The sequence below is a fragment of the Dysidea avara genome, chromosome 7 (genome assembly GCF_963678975.1).
Source record: "Dysidea avara chromosome 7, odDysAvar1.4, whole genome shotgun sequence".
NCBI lineage: Eukaryota > Metazoa > Porifera > Demospongiae > Dictyoceratida > Dysideidae > Dysidea > Dysidea avara.
The window spans coordinates 6,035,264-6,054,252 of NC_089278.1; the positions used below are offsets into that span (position 1 = coordinate 6,035,264).

At 37.2% G+C, this 18,989-nt stretch overlaps 1 protein-coding gene across 2 annotated transcripts in view; it reads left to right on the forward strand.

The window, feature by feature from the left end:
• Window positions 1–6,739: 6,739 nt before the first annotated feature.
• Window positions 6,740–18,989, forward strand: part of LOC136261422 (uncharacterized) — a 31,368-nt gene continuing 19,118 nt past the window's right edge. Inside the window, exons 1-17 of one of the 2 annotated variants that reach the window (XM_066055426.1) lie at window positions 6,740–6,871; window positions 8,770–8,841; window positions 8,891–8,960; window positions 9,943–9,999; window positions 10,090–10,158; window positions 10,240–10,302; window positions 11,276–11,344; window positions 11,928–11,996; window positions 12,368–12,445; window positions 14,811–14,879; window positions 15,257–15,334; window positions 15,629–15,709; window positions 15,761–16,033; window positions 16,088–16,126; window positions 17,021–17,068; window positions 17,895–18,158; window positions 18,750–18,797. In XM_066055426.1, coding sequence (XP_065911498.1) covers window positions 8,785–8,841; window positions 8,891–8,960; window positions 9,943–9,999; window positions 10,090–10,158; window positions 10,240–10,302; window positions 11,276–11,344; window positions 11,928–11,996; window positions 12,368–12,445; window positions 14,811–14,879; window positions 15,257–15,334; window positions 15,629–15,709; window positions 15,761–16,033; window positions 16,088–16,126; window positions 17,021–17,068; window positions 17,895–18,158; window positions 18,750–18,797 — 1,432 coding nt within the window. In that variant the 5' untranslated portion in view covers window positions 6,740–6,871; window positions 8,770–8,784. The remainder of the gene's footprint in view (window positions 6,872–8,769; window positions 8,842–8,890; window positions 8,961–9,942; window positions 10,000–10,089; window positions 10,159–10,239; window positions 10,303–11,275; window positions 11,345–11,927; window positions 11,997–12,367; window positions 12,446–14,810; window positions 14,880–15,256; window positions 15,335–15,628; window positions 15,710–15,760; window positions 16,034–16,087; window positions 16,127–17,020; window positions 17,069–17,894; window positions 18,159–18,749; window positions 18,798–18,989) is intronic. The other variant, XM_066055428.1, reaches the window with a different exon arrangement.

Sequence of the window (18,989 nt, forward strand, 5' to 3'; positions counted from 1 at the left end):
TCATTAGGAGAGTAGAATTATATTTAAAGGAGTAAAATTTGTGTTAATGTTGGTCCCTGTCACGAGTTTACATGCAAAATGTATTATGGTGTGTATTACAAAGTTGATTGAACAACCATTGCTGGTCTGCCATTTTTTGGAGTCTGGGTTTAATGGTACAGAATGGGACCAGAGGAGGTACAACACAGTTCACGTGAGCCATAGGGTTTATACAGAGAACCTGGGTACTACTATAAACATACCAATTGAATGCTTTTCTTATGACAAATCCAATGGTGTAATCTACCTTATTCAACTCTGATGGTTCAATATGATCTATTGGAGACTTGGTCATGTGATAAATGAGTTGAAGTATGAAACTGGAGTACAAACAGCCACCAGGAAAGAGAGCAGTTCTGACAATGAAGTAAAGAGTGTCCAGGGAACCTTAAAATCTTTCTAAGATGTTCCTTTTTACAATTTAACAATCCTATGCAATCAATGTGAATTCTTTCCGATGGTGCTTATTTCATGTTGTACCTCCTCTGGAATGGGACATGAGCACTATGAGTATTTCTGTCAAGCTAGGAAAAGTTTGACAATACAAATATTGAGTTAAGACAGGTAAGCATTATATTAATTTTACATATTAGATTGTTTGTGTACTGTGTAAATGATAAAGTTTATGTAGTCTTGCTCTTTTTCTCACACAAGCTGCAGGTACCACATCCTCAACAAGCAGAGCTAGGATACCTTGACATTCTACAACATGGTATGGTACCATTGATCTCCGTTCCAGTTTGTTTGATGGGCTTTTGTGAAGCTGGCAAATCCAGCCTCTCTCATTTACTTACTGGTACTAAGCTCCCTAAGGCCACCAACAGCACCAAAGTTGCAGTGTCATATCCTGTCACTGCTGGTAAGGGTAACAGTCCATAGCAGATTAGAACTAAGAAACTAAATGAACAGGTATTGGTTGTAGCATTTCAATCTGTCAAGAGTAAACAAGTGTTGGTTTCAAGTGGAAAACATCCTGCTAAAATATTAGGAAGTGCATTTGATAACTTGCAACCATCAGCAGACGCCAAACAGTCACTAACAGTACCCACCAGCACTAACGATGTACTGCAAACCTCATCAGATTTTCATAGTGTAGCTTCCAATTTCAGTGTCAACCCAGAAGTGATTCTACAAATTCTTGACTGTGGTGGTCAGCCCATGTATCTTGAAGCCATTCCACTATTGGTTGGTCCTCGATGTATTTACTGCATAGTGTACAACCTAATGTGGAAGTTGGATGATTATGCTGTGATAAAGTTTCGGAAAGATGGTGCACTACTCCAACAAAAGGTTTCCAGTAAAACATACCTTGAACATATCATGGAGTGGATCTCCATCATTGATTGTCAGTTTTCTAAAGACCATGATGATCAACTGCCTTGTTTATTGGTACACATTTTGACCTATTTGTGAAGGAAATGTTCAACAATGACAGAACAGTAGCACTAATTGCTTTCAACAATATATTTGAGTGAATCAAAACTGCAGTTACTAATAGGTTGTGCAGTTGTAAGTTGCACATTAAGCCGTTTTATGTTGACAATACTACTGCAGGTACACCATACGAAGATGCAGCTGCTTCAGATTTGCGATCATTAATAGTTGAAATAGCCATGGAATATTCTACTATAGCTATGCCAATATCTTGGCTTTGTTTGCTTTACCAACTTCAACCTTCCAGCAAGCTTGCTATGCATCTCAATGAAGTGAAGGAAGAAACTGCTTTATGTGGTATAAAAGAAGAAGTACAAATGTGTTTGTGGGTATTCCATTGTTTGTCAGTGCTCCTGTTTTTTCACAATACTGAAAACCTAAAACAATATGTCTTCGTTGACTTTGACCGCTTCTTTCAAGGAATAGGAAAAATTTATTTGGTTTCTAGTATTGCAGCGTATGAAAAGGAATCGAAACATTTACAACAAACTGGCATAGTGACTGATCGTTTGCAGTCAATGTTGTTTGAAGGTGAATTTATTAAAGGTTGGAGTTTACGTGTTTTAGGTTCTCTTGGACTTTGTGGAAGTGTTAAAAGAGGTAGTAACACTGCTATCATCCCTAATCATATCTTTGTCAATTCATTTAGTCTGCCAATTCTTCCATCTATGATTGAAGATACTGCAACTTCTCCACCACTAAAAGAGTTTAAAACATTACCTGACAGCAAACTGTTGTCTCCACTTTTCTTTGTATTTTCACCCAACAAATCAATCCAGTATGGGTTAATGCAGTATACACCTCCTGGTTTTTTCACTCATTTAATTTCCAGACTAACAGAAAATTATCTTTTTGATATTTTCATAAATGCTAGGGATCAATCAACAACTCCATCATACAACAGCCAGTTCAAATTTTCCTTTGAAAAATTGGAGATAAACAATGTCATTATCAGAGAACATGGTGACTGCATCCAGGTGACTGTGGAACAACTTGTCCCAGAAAATTCCTCGGCTGAATGTCAACCACCAGAGAAGTTTGTTCTTCTGTTATGAAAGAGATTTACAACACTGGTCAATCTATTCTACAACAGTGGATGCCTAGGATCACCATCCACCCTTGTTTTCATTGTTGTGAAGATCATTGTGCCACACTCCATAACATAGGTCCTCCTATACCATTGAGTTGTACCAAAACAATGGAGATATTTGCTGCCACACCACAGGAAATGATGTGGCTAAATACACTATGACATGCATGAACATTTACTTTCTACATAATAACTCCCATGTAAAAATTCTGACTGTGAGCTTAGCTATAACTACAGTATAGCTATATTATTTATGGATATTTTGATAGCTATTGGTTTGCCAGTTATTAATTGATGAAATATCTTCATTTAGGACTACCTAGTGTTCCGATAACTAAAACATCTATAAAATATAACCAAGAGTTTATAATGGTGTTCCCTAACACATTATAAACTCTATAACTAATAAAGTTCAGTTGGCTGATGTTTGGATAACTGAGAATACATTGTGTGCATGATTATATGAGAAAAATAGCACGCATATCATTATAAGGAAGCTAAGTAATAGTGGAAACTAGCATCTTTGGGGAGGTGTTAGATCTCTTAAATTAAAATAACTCCAGCAAAGAATTGGTGAGACCCATCATGTTGTAGATCCATCAATGGTCTGCAGTTCACCAATAAAATGTGTTCTGATTCTGGACTGTAAAAATGTGTATTTGTTTATTTCATTGCAATATTGGTTACCTTTGTTCTGCATCTGGGATCTACTATTACTAGACAGTCAGTAGACCATGCATTTATGAAGGCTCAAATAATTTAATCTTTCTGCTTGTATTTTGGTGATGGCTAAAAAACCAACTCAAACTATACTAATGTTGCTTGAAGTGTTGAGAAAAAGGATGACCTTTTATGCCCATTAATATCTGATTGATGTAAAGGCAATGGGATCTGAAGATTAGTCATAGCTATTCGTTCCTTCCTTCTCTTGATATACTGTACAAACCTCCAAAATGGAGTATTTATACACAGATACAGACAATTACACAAAATTTATACAGTAGCTGGGTTAATCAAAATTATTTCAATATTCTCTTCTTAAAATCTTCTACATTAATTTGTTGCTTCAATAACTGTAACTGGTAAACTGTTCCACATTTTAAGAGTTGAAGGAAAAAGGGAGTGCAAATAAACATCAAGGTGAGCTTGTAATTGTTGGAATCTTTGTGAATGACCTCTTGTACTAGTCATTGTAGGAAGATGATGATTAGGTACGTATACTGACTACATTATGGAGAATCTATAACATGGTGAGATGCGAGATCTCACGATGTTGTTCCAAGGAAGCCCAACCAAATGATTGTAATATTTCTGTAACACTAGATGTTAGTCCAAAGTTCCCAGACACAAACCTTGCAGCTCTTCGCTGCATGTACTGCTTCAATCAAGTTGATGTTTTGTTTTTGTGTATATGCATAGATCAATGGTGAGGCCAGTGATAGAATATGCTAGTACTGTGTGATCTCCATGGAGATCACACAGTACTAGCATATTCTATCACTGGCCTCACCATTGATCTATACCAGGCTCCTTTCACCATAGTTGGGCAAGAGCTGATGTTTCGTTGTAAGAAAGACTTAACTTGATTTGCTTTGAAATGTATACACCCAGGATAACTCAAGATATTTGGTGTGAGGCACAGATCACCATTTAAGTAGTAGCAGTATCTTGATGGGCTCTTTTTGTTTGTTATACACAGAAACTCAAATTAAATGTCATTTGCCAAGTATTGGCCCATTTGATAAAGTAATAAGGTCCTGTTGAAGCATCTCATGGTCTGCAGCACAATCTATTGTTCTGTAAAGTATAACATCATCAGCATAAAGCTTAACAGATGATTTAAGGGTATATAAGTCATTGATATAACAAAGAAATAATAATGGTCCTAAGACTGTCCCTTGTGGAACCCCAGATATCACTTCACTAGAACTACTGTATCCATTTACAATCACTTTTGGGGTTCTATTCATAAGAAAATTTTTAGTCCATTCAAGAGTTGCGCTATGGATCCCGTAATGTGATAATTTATAACACAAACATTGATGTGGGACCTTATCTAATGCTTTTTTTTTGAAATCTAGCAGCAACACATTAGTTTGTAGATCTAAATTCAAATTCTGTAAAAAGTCATCCACTGTACACGTTGTTATTAATTGTGTTTCACATGACTGCATGACCTCTTCTAAAATAACTCTGTTTATTTCTGATATCTAAGTGCTTAAAGAATGATGTTGGAGCGTATAATATGGTCAAGAATTTTGCAGCAAACACAAGTAAGGGAGACTGCATGGACGATAGTTTAGTGGACTTGATCTATCATCTTTCTTGTAAATGGGGACTACGTTAGCATGTTTCCATTCCTGAGGCAGTTGGCCCTGTCCCAGTGAAGCTTAATAAATCATAGTTAAACTAGGTGCAAACTCAAAGGTAAGTTCTTTCAGAGATGGGTTGGAATTTAGATGGTTTGAGATTTTGTAAAAGTTGCAATAGTTACCATTTGTATCAATATGAATGGGTGGCATTTCTTCATGCGGTATATCACTCAGTACTGGCATAGTTGATGTGTCTTCACTTGTAGAAAAAGCTCTATTAATAAATTCTGCTTTACTTTGTGGATCGCAATAGACAACACCATTGTCCCATAATGTAGCCACACCACAGTGATTGTGCCTTAATAAATGACCACAACTTCTTGGAGACTTGCCCTCTTTGGGAGCAGGCAAGGTTGCAGATGTAGTTGTTGTACGTTCTTCTACATTGTTGCTGAGATTCTTTCTTAGTTTGGTAGTAATTTGACCAATCTGATATCAAACCAGATTGGCAAGCTCATTTATACATCTGTTGTTTACGATGAGACAACAATTAATTTTAATCTTGTGGTTAATCCATGGTGCTTGGGTACTAGTTGTTACTTGTTTAGTTGGTACTACCTTAAGACATTCATGACACAGGGTCTCAAACTCCTCCCATAAAGTAACAATTGAAGTGGCGGATGAATAATCAGAGAGAAATCTAGAGCATAAATTTTCTGCCTTTTGATGGAGTTGAGTCATGTCTACTCTAGACCACAAGTAAATTGTATGATTGAATGAGGGAACTGACTGAGCAGTAGTTGAAGATTTTGATATAACCATTTCATGATCACTAATGCTAGGGATGTGATAACAACTGCTAAGTAGTGTGCTACCTATGTCCAGGTTATCAACTATCAAGTCATTGTGTTAACTAATTCCAGTGGAGCCGGTCACCTTCGACCTGGCCTGAAGCCTTCGGGCCAAAATTTCTTGGCCTTAATACATATATGACAGCTGGATTAGTGTATATTTAAATGTCTCACCTGGGGAATTTAAAGAGAGGTGCAGTCCTTTCTAAGCAGGTGGTCACTAAGTTGGAAAGGTTTCACTGTACCTCACACTGTACTCAATGACTCTTGGATAGCTATATAGGCCAATTTTTTTTCGTTAGAATACAAGAAAATTAATAACAAAGAAATATTCAGTATGGCTAAAAATTTTATAAAATTCAAAAATAAACCCATAATGGCGACCACCTAGCAACCACATAAACCATGATAATAGTGAATTTCATCTATATATATATATATATATATATATATATCTGTTGCCCCTAGCAATCTGAATTTGCATGTAGGGGTGAAAGTCTAAAGCCTAACTCATCTCCAAGTTTTAAAAGGATAGCATATATAGCTAGGTCATGAAATGACATAAAGTTTGGTGTTAAATGTGAGTGGCAACAGTTGCCCCTTCTGGGCATAGTGTATAGGAAAAACCACAAATTTCAATTAAAATTGTCATATTAAAACTTGCAGAGGTTAGTTTTGACATTCACACCTGACATTTTTGAATTTGTGGTTTCCCCATAGATTTGACCATTCAAATAAATTCTTTATTTCTTGTTCTCCACTCAGGAATATATATCTCCATGCTGAAGGCGGTCCATTGATTCCATTATAAAACTGGCCGCTTTTCAAGCCAATATTTGCCTGAGTACAGCCATAGCAATTAAAGCATTTAATACATTTAATGTATCTTCATCTTTTAGCAACAGGTATAACAAAATTGTGCTGATGGTTTGATAGCCTAGTGACATGAAGGAGTGGACGCCGCCTTTGCTATTATGAAATTTAGCCATTAATGCTAAGCGCCTGCGCTACAGATCGGATGAACCACGTGATGCTACGCAAGAGAATCTACCCATAGATCTACCGCTATCTCGTGCAGTATATACTCCAGTGAACAAGGACGAGAACTAGCAACCCGACACTCGTGACAAGTCCTGCATTTCATGGTGCGTTACTGTACATCCTGTAATATGAATAGCCTGGCCATGTCCCGTAGCCTAGACCAGATGGTGCATGTCATTTCCTAGAAAATCTTTTAAAAGTTCTGGTGATTCAAAACTTTTATACGGGTAAATATAAGTGATTTGCATGCAGGGATCATTATTTGCAATATTCGCCCTCTAGAAATAGGGTAGTTACTATACTACCATACAGAAACAGGAAGGGGCGGCCGCGCCAGACTAACAGAGACCTCAACCTGTAAAGTGCACTTTGAGTGATACCTGAGGCTAAAATAAGTGAGATTTGCTTACTTATAAGTGAGGTCCCCTCTCAGAAGTAAAATCTTCCAGTTTTCTTCTTGCTTTTCTTAGGCTATTGTCGTTATTAGAGCACTATTTAGCTCAGTTCCTGACAGGTCTTGCATGAAATTAAATCATGTGACAGCTTAATCTCAATGCACGAGCTAACTATCCAATATATGTGTCTCACGCATGAGAGTTAAGGTGTCTGACAATAGACTTGTAGAGCCATCTGCAACTGGAATCAAAGATTTTTAATTGAGACTGGGATCAAGATTCTCGTTGTGCTACCAAGTGAGCTAGGTAACTAAGGACTTTGATTCTTGAGGACTTCTTGATCACTCGATTTAGTACAAACTCAACCTTGATCTCAGTCAGATGGTTCTACAGGAGTGTCTACTAGGGATGAATGATTGTGAAATTTTGCTACTTTCACGATAGTAGGATGCAACATAATGATTATGATAACTATCACAATGGTAAAGCATCACTGTATAATGCACAACTATGAATTATTTATTTTGACTAAACAAGGTGCACAGCTGTTCAATGCAATTAAGGCAATTAGTTTAATACAAGCTGTATAATGAGTAATTGCATCCTTAGAAATTTAACGCTTTTAACAGCTAAGCTTTTTAACAAGTAACATTTTATTCACACAATGAATTGCGTAGGCTTGTATTCCAGAATGAGTTTTTCCATAACGGTATGTGCCACCATTTTGAATTTAGAAATGTCACAACATCATGATTATTGCCTAATACACATCAACATCACAATGTTCATGATTAATCCCAGAATTGATATAATCTCCCAGCCCTAGTAACCGCCCCTTGCTTTAATACTGTACTCAGGTATTCTGAGCCATTACGTGTTGCTGGGGATCATGGGTCTGGGGATTTTTTCTGCATTCTTCATGTTTTAGTTACATGTTTCTGACTCCCTGTATTCACAGGCTTTAAGCCTTCTCACAGGTCCCGTCGGACAGCATTCACAGAGAACAGAATAAAAAGGAAGGGTCTGGTGATCCCTTATCAGTTCTAGTGCAGAAATTCTGTGCCAGCCAACACCCCATGTGAATATAAAGCCCAGCTTTGTACGTGTGGGCTTAATACGTGCCATTGCCATTTGAGGCTGCAAGTACATAGTGTATATGCTCGTAAGGTGTTAATGTGCTTCGCTTGCATGTAGCTGTCACTCAAATAGCAGTCTCCTACCACTTTATACATGATCTTCATTTATATTTGGTGGTGTACAGTAGACCCTCAGTTATCCGACCCTTGTTTATCTGTACCCTCATTTATCCGAAATCAGAAACGACTGTTCTTTGAGTATTTCAACAGAGCTCTGTATCTTTTATCATTGCCTGAGACACATTAGGGTTTGAATAACTGAGGGTCCATTGTAATTGCATTCCTCCAGAACTGATACAGGATCTGTACTACATTTTACCAGACCCTTCAGACTAGCATTAGTAAATTTTTTACCATATATTTTGTGAAGATAGTACATCATACTGTGTGTATGTACTGCCTGCCTTTTGAGCAGATTGAAAGTACTGACCAGTACAAGTGTGTATACCTCAACTGTGTCTTTTTATGCAGTGGATCGTTTCATAAATGGCTGACCCACCAGTAACAGTACCAAGTCCAGACATAACATCATCTCCAGTTCAGGTACTGCATGTACTGTAATATTGAAAATTTTATTTTATATTGTTAATAGTTACCATCTGTAAACACAACAGCAGGAGAAGCAGAAACAGAGTTTACTCATTCAGATGGTGTTGACTTGGGTATGTCATATAGCAACACCATTAAATGTTCCAAATCGCACATTAGAAGTTTCAAGACTAACGGTTTTAAAGAATTCAAGTCAGCATAGCTTGCCAAGGATAGCATGCAAGCACATGTATGAAATTTACACAAGAGATGCACCAATCTATTACTTTCAGACCACTTCCGGTACTTGTAGCTGCTTACCACCAAATAAGATAGAAAATCTGAGCAGTTGGATGAGTGAAGTAGCATCATAAGTGCTCACAAAGGGAAGGAGGGTGGGGGGTGGCAGTGTGGGCAAGAGATAGACTTCAAAATGGAGGCAGACCATGACTGAAGTCCAGACATGAGATTACAGGATTGTGCTGGCTTCTTAGTGGCTGACATGCAACAGAATCAGCAGAAAAATTGCGACATTATCACCATCCACCACAGTAAGCCACTGATTCTTGTCAAGCCAGGCCCTTCACAAGGCCTGAAACCGCTATTCGAGCTCTCCACACCACCCAGAGTGGATACCTGTTAAAACTAGCCTTGAGTAGTTTGCATGGTACTGAGGGTCGAAACTACTAGTACAATAGTGTAGCTATTCACTGGTGGTGTTAGTTTGATTTAGCCTGATGTGCAATTTGGAATGTGTGGGTTTGTAAAATCTGGTCACAATTAGTTTTATTATTTTAAGTTTATTCGTATCATACAGTATTGACTGCATGCAGTATTTGAAAATGAAAAGTTTAGACCACACTGAAACCCACAAAGTTTATGACAACACTACATGCAGCGAAAAATTAGAGGGACGACAGTAGTGGTTGCATCACAAACAAACTTAGGAATTGGCTTCTGGAAAATAAAGTATCTTAACTGCAGAAGTTGCCAAATTCTGTCAGTGTTTTGCCCTTCAGTTTATTTTGTTGCAAGGGTATGTTTGTGTGTGGTCACTTGGCCAAGCAGCAGTTGATTATTGTGTTAGATGATTTCTTGAATCATTGTCATTTACAGGAGTGACTGCACATCCAGAGGTAATTTCCAACTACAATGATACTTCCAGTGACAGTGGTAAGATGTAGTACTGTATATGAAATTATAAGTGGAGTAATTTTGGTGTAGGACAGGTGTGTGTTATTAGTGTGTATCTTATTATTTCAGACACTTTCATTACACCACATCAAACAGATGATGAAGATGACCAACCATGCAATCATTCACTTGATCATAGTGAGTAACCCTGTGAGGTGTCTAGCTGTGTAATGGCGCTATGCGAATTAGTTATGAAGGACCTTTGTTGTGTTACTGTAGCTAATCCAGCTGAGACTACTGGTACTCAAAGTTCTTCAGCTAATATTGATTCTTCTCCACAAGGTAAGGGTAGTGGTTATCTAAACCTCAATGGTTTCAGGCAATGACGGTAAATTAATGGCTCAGATTATTCCATTCATTAAAACACACAGCCCTGTTGAAATACTCTAATAGAACATACACTTTTAAAATGTGTACTCTAATTGAATGGTCAAGTATAGGCAAACAAGAGTTGAATGTATCCAAAGGTCTATACTGTACTGCTGGATACTTTAACCAACAATAAGACTACTTCTAGTGATATTACAGATGTAGTAATGACAATATTTCTGTGTTTTGGTAACATCGTATCACACATCTGTACAACGTAAACATGTATCTTGTAATTTTTACCATGGGTACACACTACACTACAGGAAATATCAAAAAAAAATTGTCATTGGCTGTATTGATGAATATTAAAATGACTTTTGTACAAATAGCATTCCACTAATTGTTGGCGCCACTCACAAGGAATTTGGTTAGGGTATGCATGATGTTACAGTTAGTTCCCCTGCACTTCAGCACAGCGACTAGTTTCATATCACCAGCTTGGGCTAGGGGTAACAAGATATCACTTTAATGTCAAGTCTGCTAGTGTTGTGAGTTAGCTAACAGGTGCAGCATAGTGACTAGCTTCAGCTTGGGCTTGGCTAGCAAGATATCACTTTAGCTACAGTGATATCAAAGTCTCGGATATAGTAAAGCTGGCTAGTGTTGTGAGTTAGCTAACAGCAGCTATCTCTTTTTGACCATGCGCGATAATTCAACTTTTCTCTGACATCATTTCAGTTCTGTTCTTTTAAATTTACTGTTGCGTCAAAAATTTTAAAAACAAATATTTTAAATGTGATTTTCCAATTATGGTATATACTACACACTGTATTGATACACACAAGCACACTTGCAAACTATATACATCATATGTGTTATTTGATAGGCACTCCTATAATCTAGGTGTTATGTATTTACTGGTAGTTTTTTATGTGTATTGCAGCTAGTTTAACTGATCATGGCACTGTTGCTGCTCCTTCTAATGACAACCCAGAGATGATAAAGAATGAAGGTAATTCTTAAGTATGTATATGAGTAACTAGTGTTTGTATGTAGTGTAGTATTATTTTGTGTGTGTTGTGTGTGTGTGTGTGTGTGTGTGTGTGCGTGTGCGTGTGCGTGTGTATCTCTAAATGTGCAGACAGACAGCATTATACACAGTATAAGTACAAAGTACCTTCAGCTGTAACACAGCATTGCCACCCTCGACACTTGACTTCTCCTGTGCACTACTAAGATTCTATAAGGTTAATGCAGACAAATACTCTTGGAATATGACTATATATAGTAGCTCAAACTATACTGAGTCTCATGGATTAAATCTGAAGCCCTACTACTATAGTCAGCATGCACCATTTGAGACAAAAACAATTGGGTATTTTCTTGGATATTGATGATGATACTTCCTAAAAAAGTGGTCTTTGTTCAATGTGACATTTCCATATTTGATTATAAAAAATGCAGAAACCTAGCTAAATAATGACAGTGCACTTTGCTGCTACTCAGCAGTTGAAAACAAGTCAATAACAAGACTTGAACATCCTTAAATCTCTTTACAATGGTCAAATTGATACATGTGTGTGTATGTATTACAGGCAGTTCATCTGGTCAGTACAATGATCCTGCTACTGCTAATGATAATTCAGAAATAAAAAAGAATGAAGGTAATTCTTAGGTGTGTGTATAAATGTGTGTGTGTGTGTGTTTGTGACATATCACTGATGGAATTTAAACACAAGAGTGGGTATGAGTATGATACGTGTATGAAAGTATTAGCATACCTATCCAAATTAGTGTACATTATATTAGAGACTCCATCAGTGATTAGAACTGTTTGTGTTTTGATCTAGAGTATGAAGAGTGTGCCAGTTGTACCCATATTGAGTTTTGCAAACAGTCTTATAAAATTTCTTATATGTAATTTTAATTTGTAATTTGTACATCCACTGTAATTAAGAAAAGTATTATATTTGTAATTTTGTAGAGTGGTTGACTTGCTCGATGCTACTCTACATAATTATCATATCTGTTACAGTGTCTTCAGGTGACAATAAGACTACTGATGCACCTTCTCACATTGATCAGAATGGTGATATACTAAGATGTACCGAAGGTGAAGTTATAGGATTTTGTTTGTAGTGTGCATGTGTATGTGATAATGGTTCACACACACACACACACACACACACACACACACACACACACACACACACACACACACACACACACACACACACACACACACACACACACACACACACACACACACACACACACACACACACACACACACACACACACACACACACACACACACACACACACACACACACACACACACATACACACACACACACACACACACCTCTTGACCTCTTCTCCTCTTGATGCCGCCCACTGAAGTTGTTCAGCAATAGCGGGGCCCTAGGTAGGGACCAGTGACAAGCTGTTGTCTCCACACAGACCACAGTAGTGACGATGTCGTGTCAAATCCCCCTGACGGTGGAACTGTCGACCACAGGAACAGTTGTAAGTATTATCTTGTGGGAATGAGTTTGCAGCACAGGTGTTCTGCCTCCTTGATTGTGCCACTTTACATACTTGAACATTACATAATTTAGTCCACTGAGTCCTATCTTGGCATAGAGCATACCAGCAATTATCAATAGTGATGGCTTTCAAATCAGACAACACCCCATCACGCCATCGTTTCTTGGTCCCATGAAAAGGCCGCTTCCTTAATTCTCCAAACAGTAACTGCTTGGGCAGTCTATCATCAGCCATACGACCTAGGTGACCAAGCCAACAAAGGCGCCTCTCCATAATAAAATCAACTATTGACCATTGCATACCAAATGCTTCTGACAAATTGTTAGTAGTAATACGTTCTCTCCACTGCTGATAACGAGACACGCCCAAGATAGTCCAAACACAACGGTTATGAAAGGTGGTAAGTTGTCATAAATCAGGAACCTTTATCGTCCAAGTTTCCGCACCATAAAGTAAAATAGACAACACAACTACCTTATATACGTTCCTTTTCGTAGACACAGAAAAAGTCCTGTTCATAAAAATAGCATCACGCAAGCTACCAAATGCCTTAGAGGCTTTCGCGATTCTACATGCTATCTCTCTAGTAACCTCTCCATCACTACACAGACATGAATCCAGGTAAGTAAATTCAGTCACCATCTCTATTTCACCTCCCTCCACACTCAGTGGAGTGACACCATCTTTACCAACACCAGTCCCCATTGCCATACCCTTAGTTTTGGGAAGACTAACAGTCAACCCAAACTGCTTTGCTCCCTTAACAAAGCTCTTTCCAGCAGTTTCGAAGGCAGACCGGGATGCAGCATACAGTACAAGATCATCAGCAAACTGCGACTCAGTAACCTGGACCCTTTGCAATCTAGACTTAACAGTACGGTCTCCTACCAGCCTCCTTCCATGTTTGTACAACACAATAACTCCAGCACCCTCACAATGATCTCGCCATGTGGTCACCATAGCATTAAAATAGATGTTAAAGAGTGTGGGGGCCATCGTGCACCCTTGCCTTAAGCCATTCCTCACTTCAAATCTACCAGAGACATCAGAACCCACACGAACCCCTGCATACATTCCCTCATGAAAGGACCTGATTATATCCAACATCTTGGGGGCACACCACATTTCTCAAGGATTGTCCACAAGGCACCCCTAGGTACAGAGTTGTATGCCTTCTTCAAATCAACAAACAACACAAACAGACGATCACCGTGCTCTCGGGTCTTCTCCATCAGTTGCCTGGCAGCAAATATCATATCAGAGCATCCTCTACCTTTACGAAAACCACACTGTGAGTCAGGGAGCAACCCCTCAGCAATCACCTGCAGACGTTCCCGAACAATCCCTGCAAAGACTTTCCCTACCACATCAAGCAAGCTAATGCCACGCCAATTGTCACAAGATTGAAGATTACCTTTTTTTGGTACTGGTACTATCAGTGCATCCCTCCATGCATCAAAAACTCTACCTTCATTCCAAACATCTTTCACCAATGCAAGCAGCCTATCTCTCAAAACAGCACCACCAAACAAAATCAACTCTGGCAAAATACCAGACAGACCACCTGCCTTTCTAACTTTCAGCTGAGACAAGGCAATTAACTTCCAACTCCTCCATGGTAGGGAGATCATCAAAGTGAAGCAGTGGTGGCAGGGTAGGCCTACTACTATAGTCAGCATACACCATTTGAGACAAAAATAATTGGGTATTTTCTTGGATATTGATGATGATACTTCCTAAAAAAGTGGTCTTTGTTCAATGTGACATTTCCATATTCAATTATTGTAAAAAATGCAGAAACCTAGCTAAATAATGACAGTGCACTTTGCTGCTACTCAGCAGGTGAAAACAAGTCAACAACAAGACTTGAACATCCTTAAATCTCTTTACAATGGTCAAATTGATACATGTGTGTGTATGTATTACAGGCAGTTCATCTGGTCAGTACAATGATCCTGCTACTGCTAATGATAATTCAGAAATGAAAAAGAATGAAGGTAATTCTTAGGTGTGTGTATAAATGTGTGTGTGTGTGTGTGTGTGTTTGTGACATATCACTGATGGAATTTAAACACAAGAGTGGGTATGAGTATGATACGTGTATGAAAGTATTAGCGTACCTATCCAAATTAGTGTACATTATATTAGAGACTCCATCAGTGATTAGAACTGTTTGTGTTTTGATCTAGAGTATGAAGAGTGTGCCAATTGTACCCATATTGAGTTTTGCAAACAGTCTTATAAAATTTCTTATATGTAATTTTAATTTGTAATTTGTACATCCACTGTAATTAAGAAAAGTATTATATTTGTAATTTTGTAGAGTGGTTGACTTGCTCGATGCTACTCTACATAATTATCATATCTGTTACAGTGTCTTCAGGTGACAATAAGACTACTGATGCACCTTCTCACATTGATCAGAATGGTGATATACTAAGATGTACTGAAGGTGAAGTTATAGGATTTTGTTTGTAGTGTGCATGTGTATGTGATAATGGTTTACACACACACACACACACACACACACACACACACACACACACACACACACACACACACACACACACACACACACACACACACACACACACACACACACACACACACACACACACACACACACACACACACACACACACACACACACACACACACACATTTGCTTACATATAGTGTGAGTGTATGCTAGCATACAGTGGATTTCAGTTACAGAAATAGATTTTATGTAAATGTTACTGTATAGTTATTCCATCTGATACTGCGGATACTCTCACTAATTCAATTGATTTGTATGATATTCCTCAAAAGATAAGATGCAATGAAGGTAATGACACGCTAAGATAACCGAGTTTCATGTTAAGTTTTTTTTTTTCAGAATTCAATTCCTTGTTGACAAGATACATTGATATTTTGAATTCAATGCCTGAAGATTATAGTCAGACACTACACCTTTTACAGAACCATATTAGTGATGATCAAATGGTCACATTATTGGATTGTCCTGATCATGTTACCGGCAACAGGATGATCCTGGATTGCCTGGTGGAAAAACTACTGCACTGTAAAAATGATTTGCTTAGTTTGTGTCACCAACTAAGCAGAATAAACTCTTCTGCTCTACTGGTATTAGTAAACGAGATACGAAAAGGTACACATACACACACACCTATTATCATATAAAAGTAATTCTGAATATTTACAGAACTCGGAGCAATGCCGTATACTGAAGTCAACTCTACAGGTTAGTAGATAGATATAGCATTGTATTTCAAATTTCAACTGAGTGTATTGAGAACATGGATCTATTTAGTTACTTCTCTAGTGCTTTTCAGTATATTTTAGTATATGTGTACTATATACTTGAAAACCAGGTGCCTAACTTGTACTGGTTATTAGTATTTAACTTTTTTGATTGATTAATTTGTTTAAACATTTCTATGGAGTTCACAAAATATACAATAATTTTAAAATGCAGAAGCAGGAATCAAACTCACTGGGGGCATATGCCACCAGTGAGTTTGTTATTGTGGTGTGAAATCGTGGTGGTGTGAAATCGTGGTGGTGTGCTGTTTCATTTGGCCTCTAACCTTGCGACTGTGGTCAGGCAGGCTGGCAGGCACTCCAGGCAGGCAGGCAGACCAAAATTAAGTTTTGGAAAATTTTAAACAAAATTCAATATCTGGCCATCTGTGAGTATTTTCTTGTTTATAATGCTGGATTTGAAGTTATTTTGATACACTAAGACTATTCTGTAAAAATGGCTTTTGTCGTGCATTATGTTTCTATATTGCAAATGTATCCTGGACAGCTCCTTTGATCTGAGGTGTAAAAGTGTAACATAAGTCCTTGAATTAATGTCAAGCAACTTTCATGCCAGTCACTAAATGACACTGTAAACTACATACACGAGGTTGGCTTTTATGTACGTGACCAGCATTTGTGTACTTTGAAATCAACTTCGTACCTCAATGTTGTACTCCCTCCAAAAGAAATGTTTCCCTCAGGATATTTAGTTCACAGCAGCATGTTTAAAATGAAAGGTCAGGAAAATGTTTTTCATTTCATTCATCAGTACTGCATAGAATTGTTTGAAATTATGTCAAGAAAGTTATCACATGTGTTCATTTTCATGCAGAGATGATAACTTCAGCATTGAATTTCATCACAAATAGTGAACACAGAGGTATGTTCAGTATACATGTCTTCTGTTGTTTTTTTTTAATAACATTTTATTCACAAAATATCTTGCTTTATAATGTGATACATAAAAGATTTGAGGTTGGAATTGCACATATAGCAGGGTATATCAATAATGCAAAAAATTTGATGTGGAATTTTTTTTTTGATTATTTACTTACAATTCATCTTTTATAATTTCACATTTAGTTTATTCACAAGTATTTCAGCATTTTATCAAACTTCAAAAAATATTTGGTTATCCAATATTCATGCGTCATTTTTTTTGTACTATCTGTGTATAGCTTATTAGCATGACATGTGTTACTTAATTGCATCATTATAGCCATGTTTAATCTTCAATTTGAAATTTCTGCTGAATAATCATCGAAAATCAGTTTCAATTGTCCAACACAACAACTTGTTACACTGTGTTAGCTGGATGTCCTCAGAATAACTTATTAAATGAGGGTTTTAGTCTAACTTATAAATCAGACAAGTGTAACCTTTGACATGATCCTTACCATAGTTATGGTGCTCTGGTACTATTTTTACTCCCCTGACATCAATAGTCATATGATTGTGTACTGTGTGTATTCTATTTAAAGCAAACAGTTGATTCTCTTTACCTAGCATAATGCCAAAAGGCACTTATCACTTGGCCTGGGATGTTTTTGACACTCAACAACCTTCTCCTAGGTCCCTAATGGGATAGCACTTATTGATACAAAAATTGATTGAAATATTTCATAGTTTCAGAGTTTTGGTATAGAGCTTTCTATCACTACATATCCCTGCTCACCTAATAGAACTATATGAAAATTTTCTTACAGAAATTATTGGAAGATACTATCATAGATTATGTCAGTGTATTCCAAGTGATTATGACAGATCAATAAACAAACTGTTGAGGATGAATTTATTTAATTCAAATGCATTTGAGTCGATATACTCAACTGATAATAAAAATGAGGCAATTGTAGACTTGTTAATTGTTTGTTCTGCATCAGTACAAGATTGTACAGTACTTTGTGAAGTGCTGCAGAAGCTGATAGAGGATGATACCCATAAAGCTGTCATTGAAACACTAAAATATGGTAGGTACATCTGTTGTATAGTTCACAATGAATATATGGAGTAATTATTATTACAACAGTACCATAAATTTAAGTATACGGACACTTATATACCTGCTACAAAGAAAACTAACTTTAAAAAACTAAAGTTACAACTACACTACCCAGACTAGCCTGCTGTACTTGCAAACAAGTATTACGTTGCTTAACCGAAATCTAAATCATCAGAGAGCATACTGGTGAAGAATCATCCTGGCATTATAATGCCACAGGGTTATAGTTCACAATTGCAACTTGTAATGTACCGACATTGCAAAAATTAATATTTATATCAAGTAATGAAAAACTGTGCGTTCACTCTCCAGGTCAGCTAATGTATGACATCATAACATATGACATCATAACATATATGGCCAGGCTATAATAGTTATCATAATAGTTATCTTATCTGTTGATGTATCTCTATGATCAGTATTGCTATGTTTTGACATCACATAATTTATCATTTTGATTTCTTGTGCAATGTTTTGGGATGTTCATAGAATCAGTGTTGCTAACTAATTTTTTGAACTGATCTTTATAATGCACGTGTATTTCTGTTGTATTATTTAGAGCTGAGGTTGTGGAAGTTTGATGGTCTTTTGTGTGATCACCACAGAGGTATGGCATTAACAACTACAGTTGCGTCTATTTCTGGACTTATTTTTCTACTCCATACTTTGAATTTAGTACTACAATTGCTCAAGTTATTGTGGTGACATATTATTACATGCTAGCTGAATTGCTTAGCTGTTGTTCACAGTTACTGGGGTTGTTGTTTTTTTCAATTAGCAACAAGTTTTGCAGTGTAGC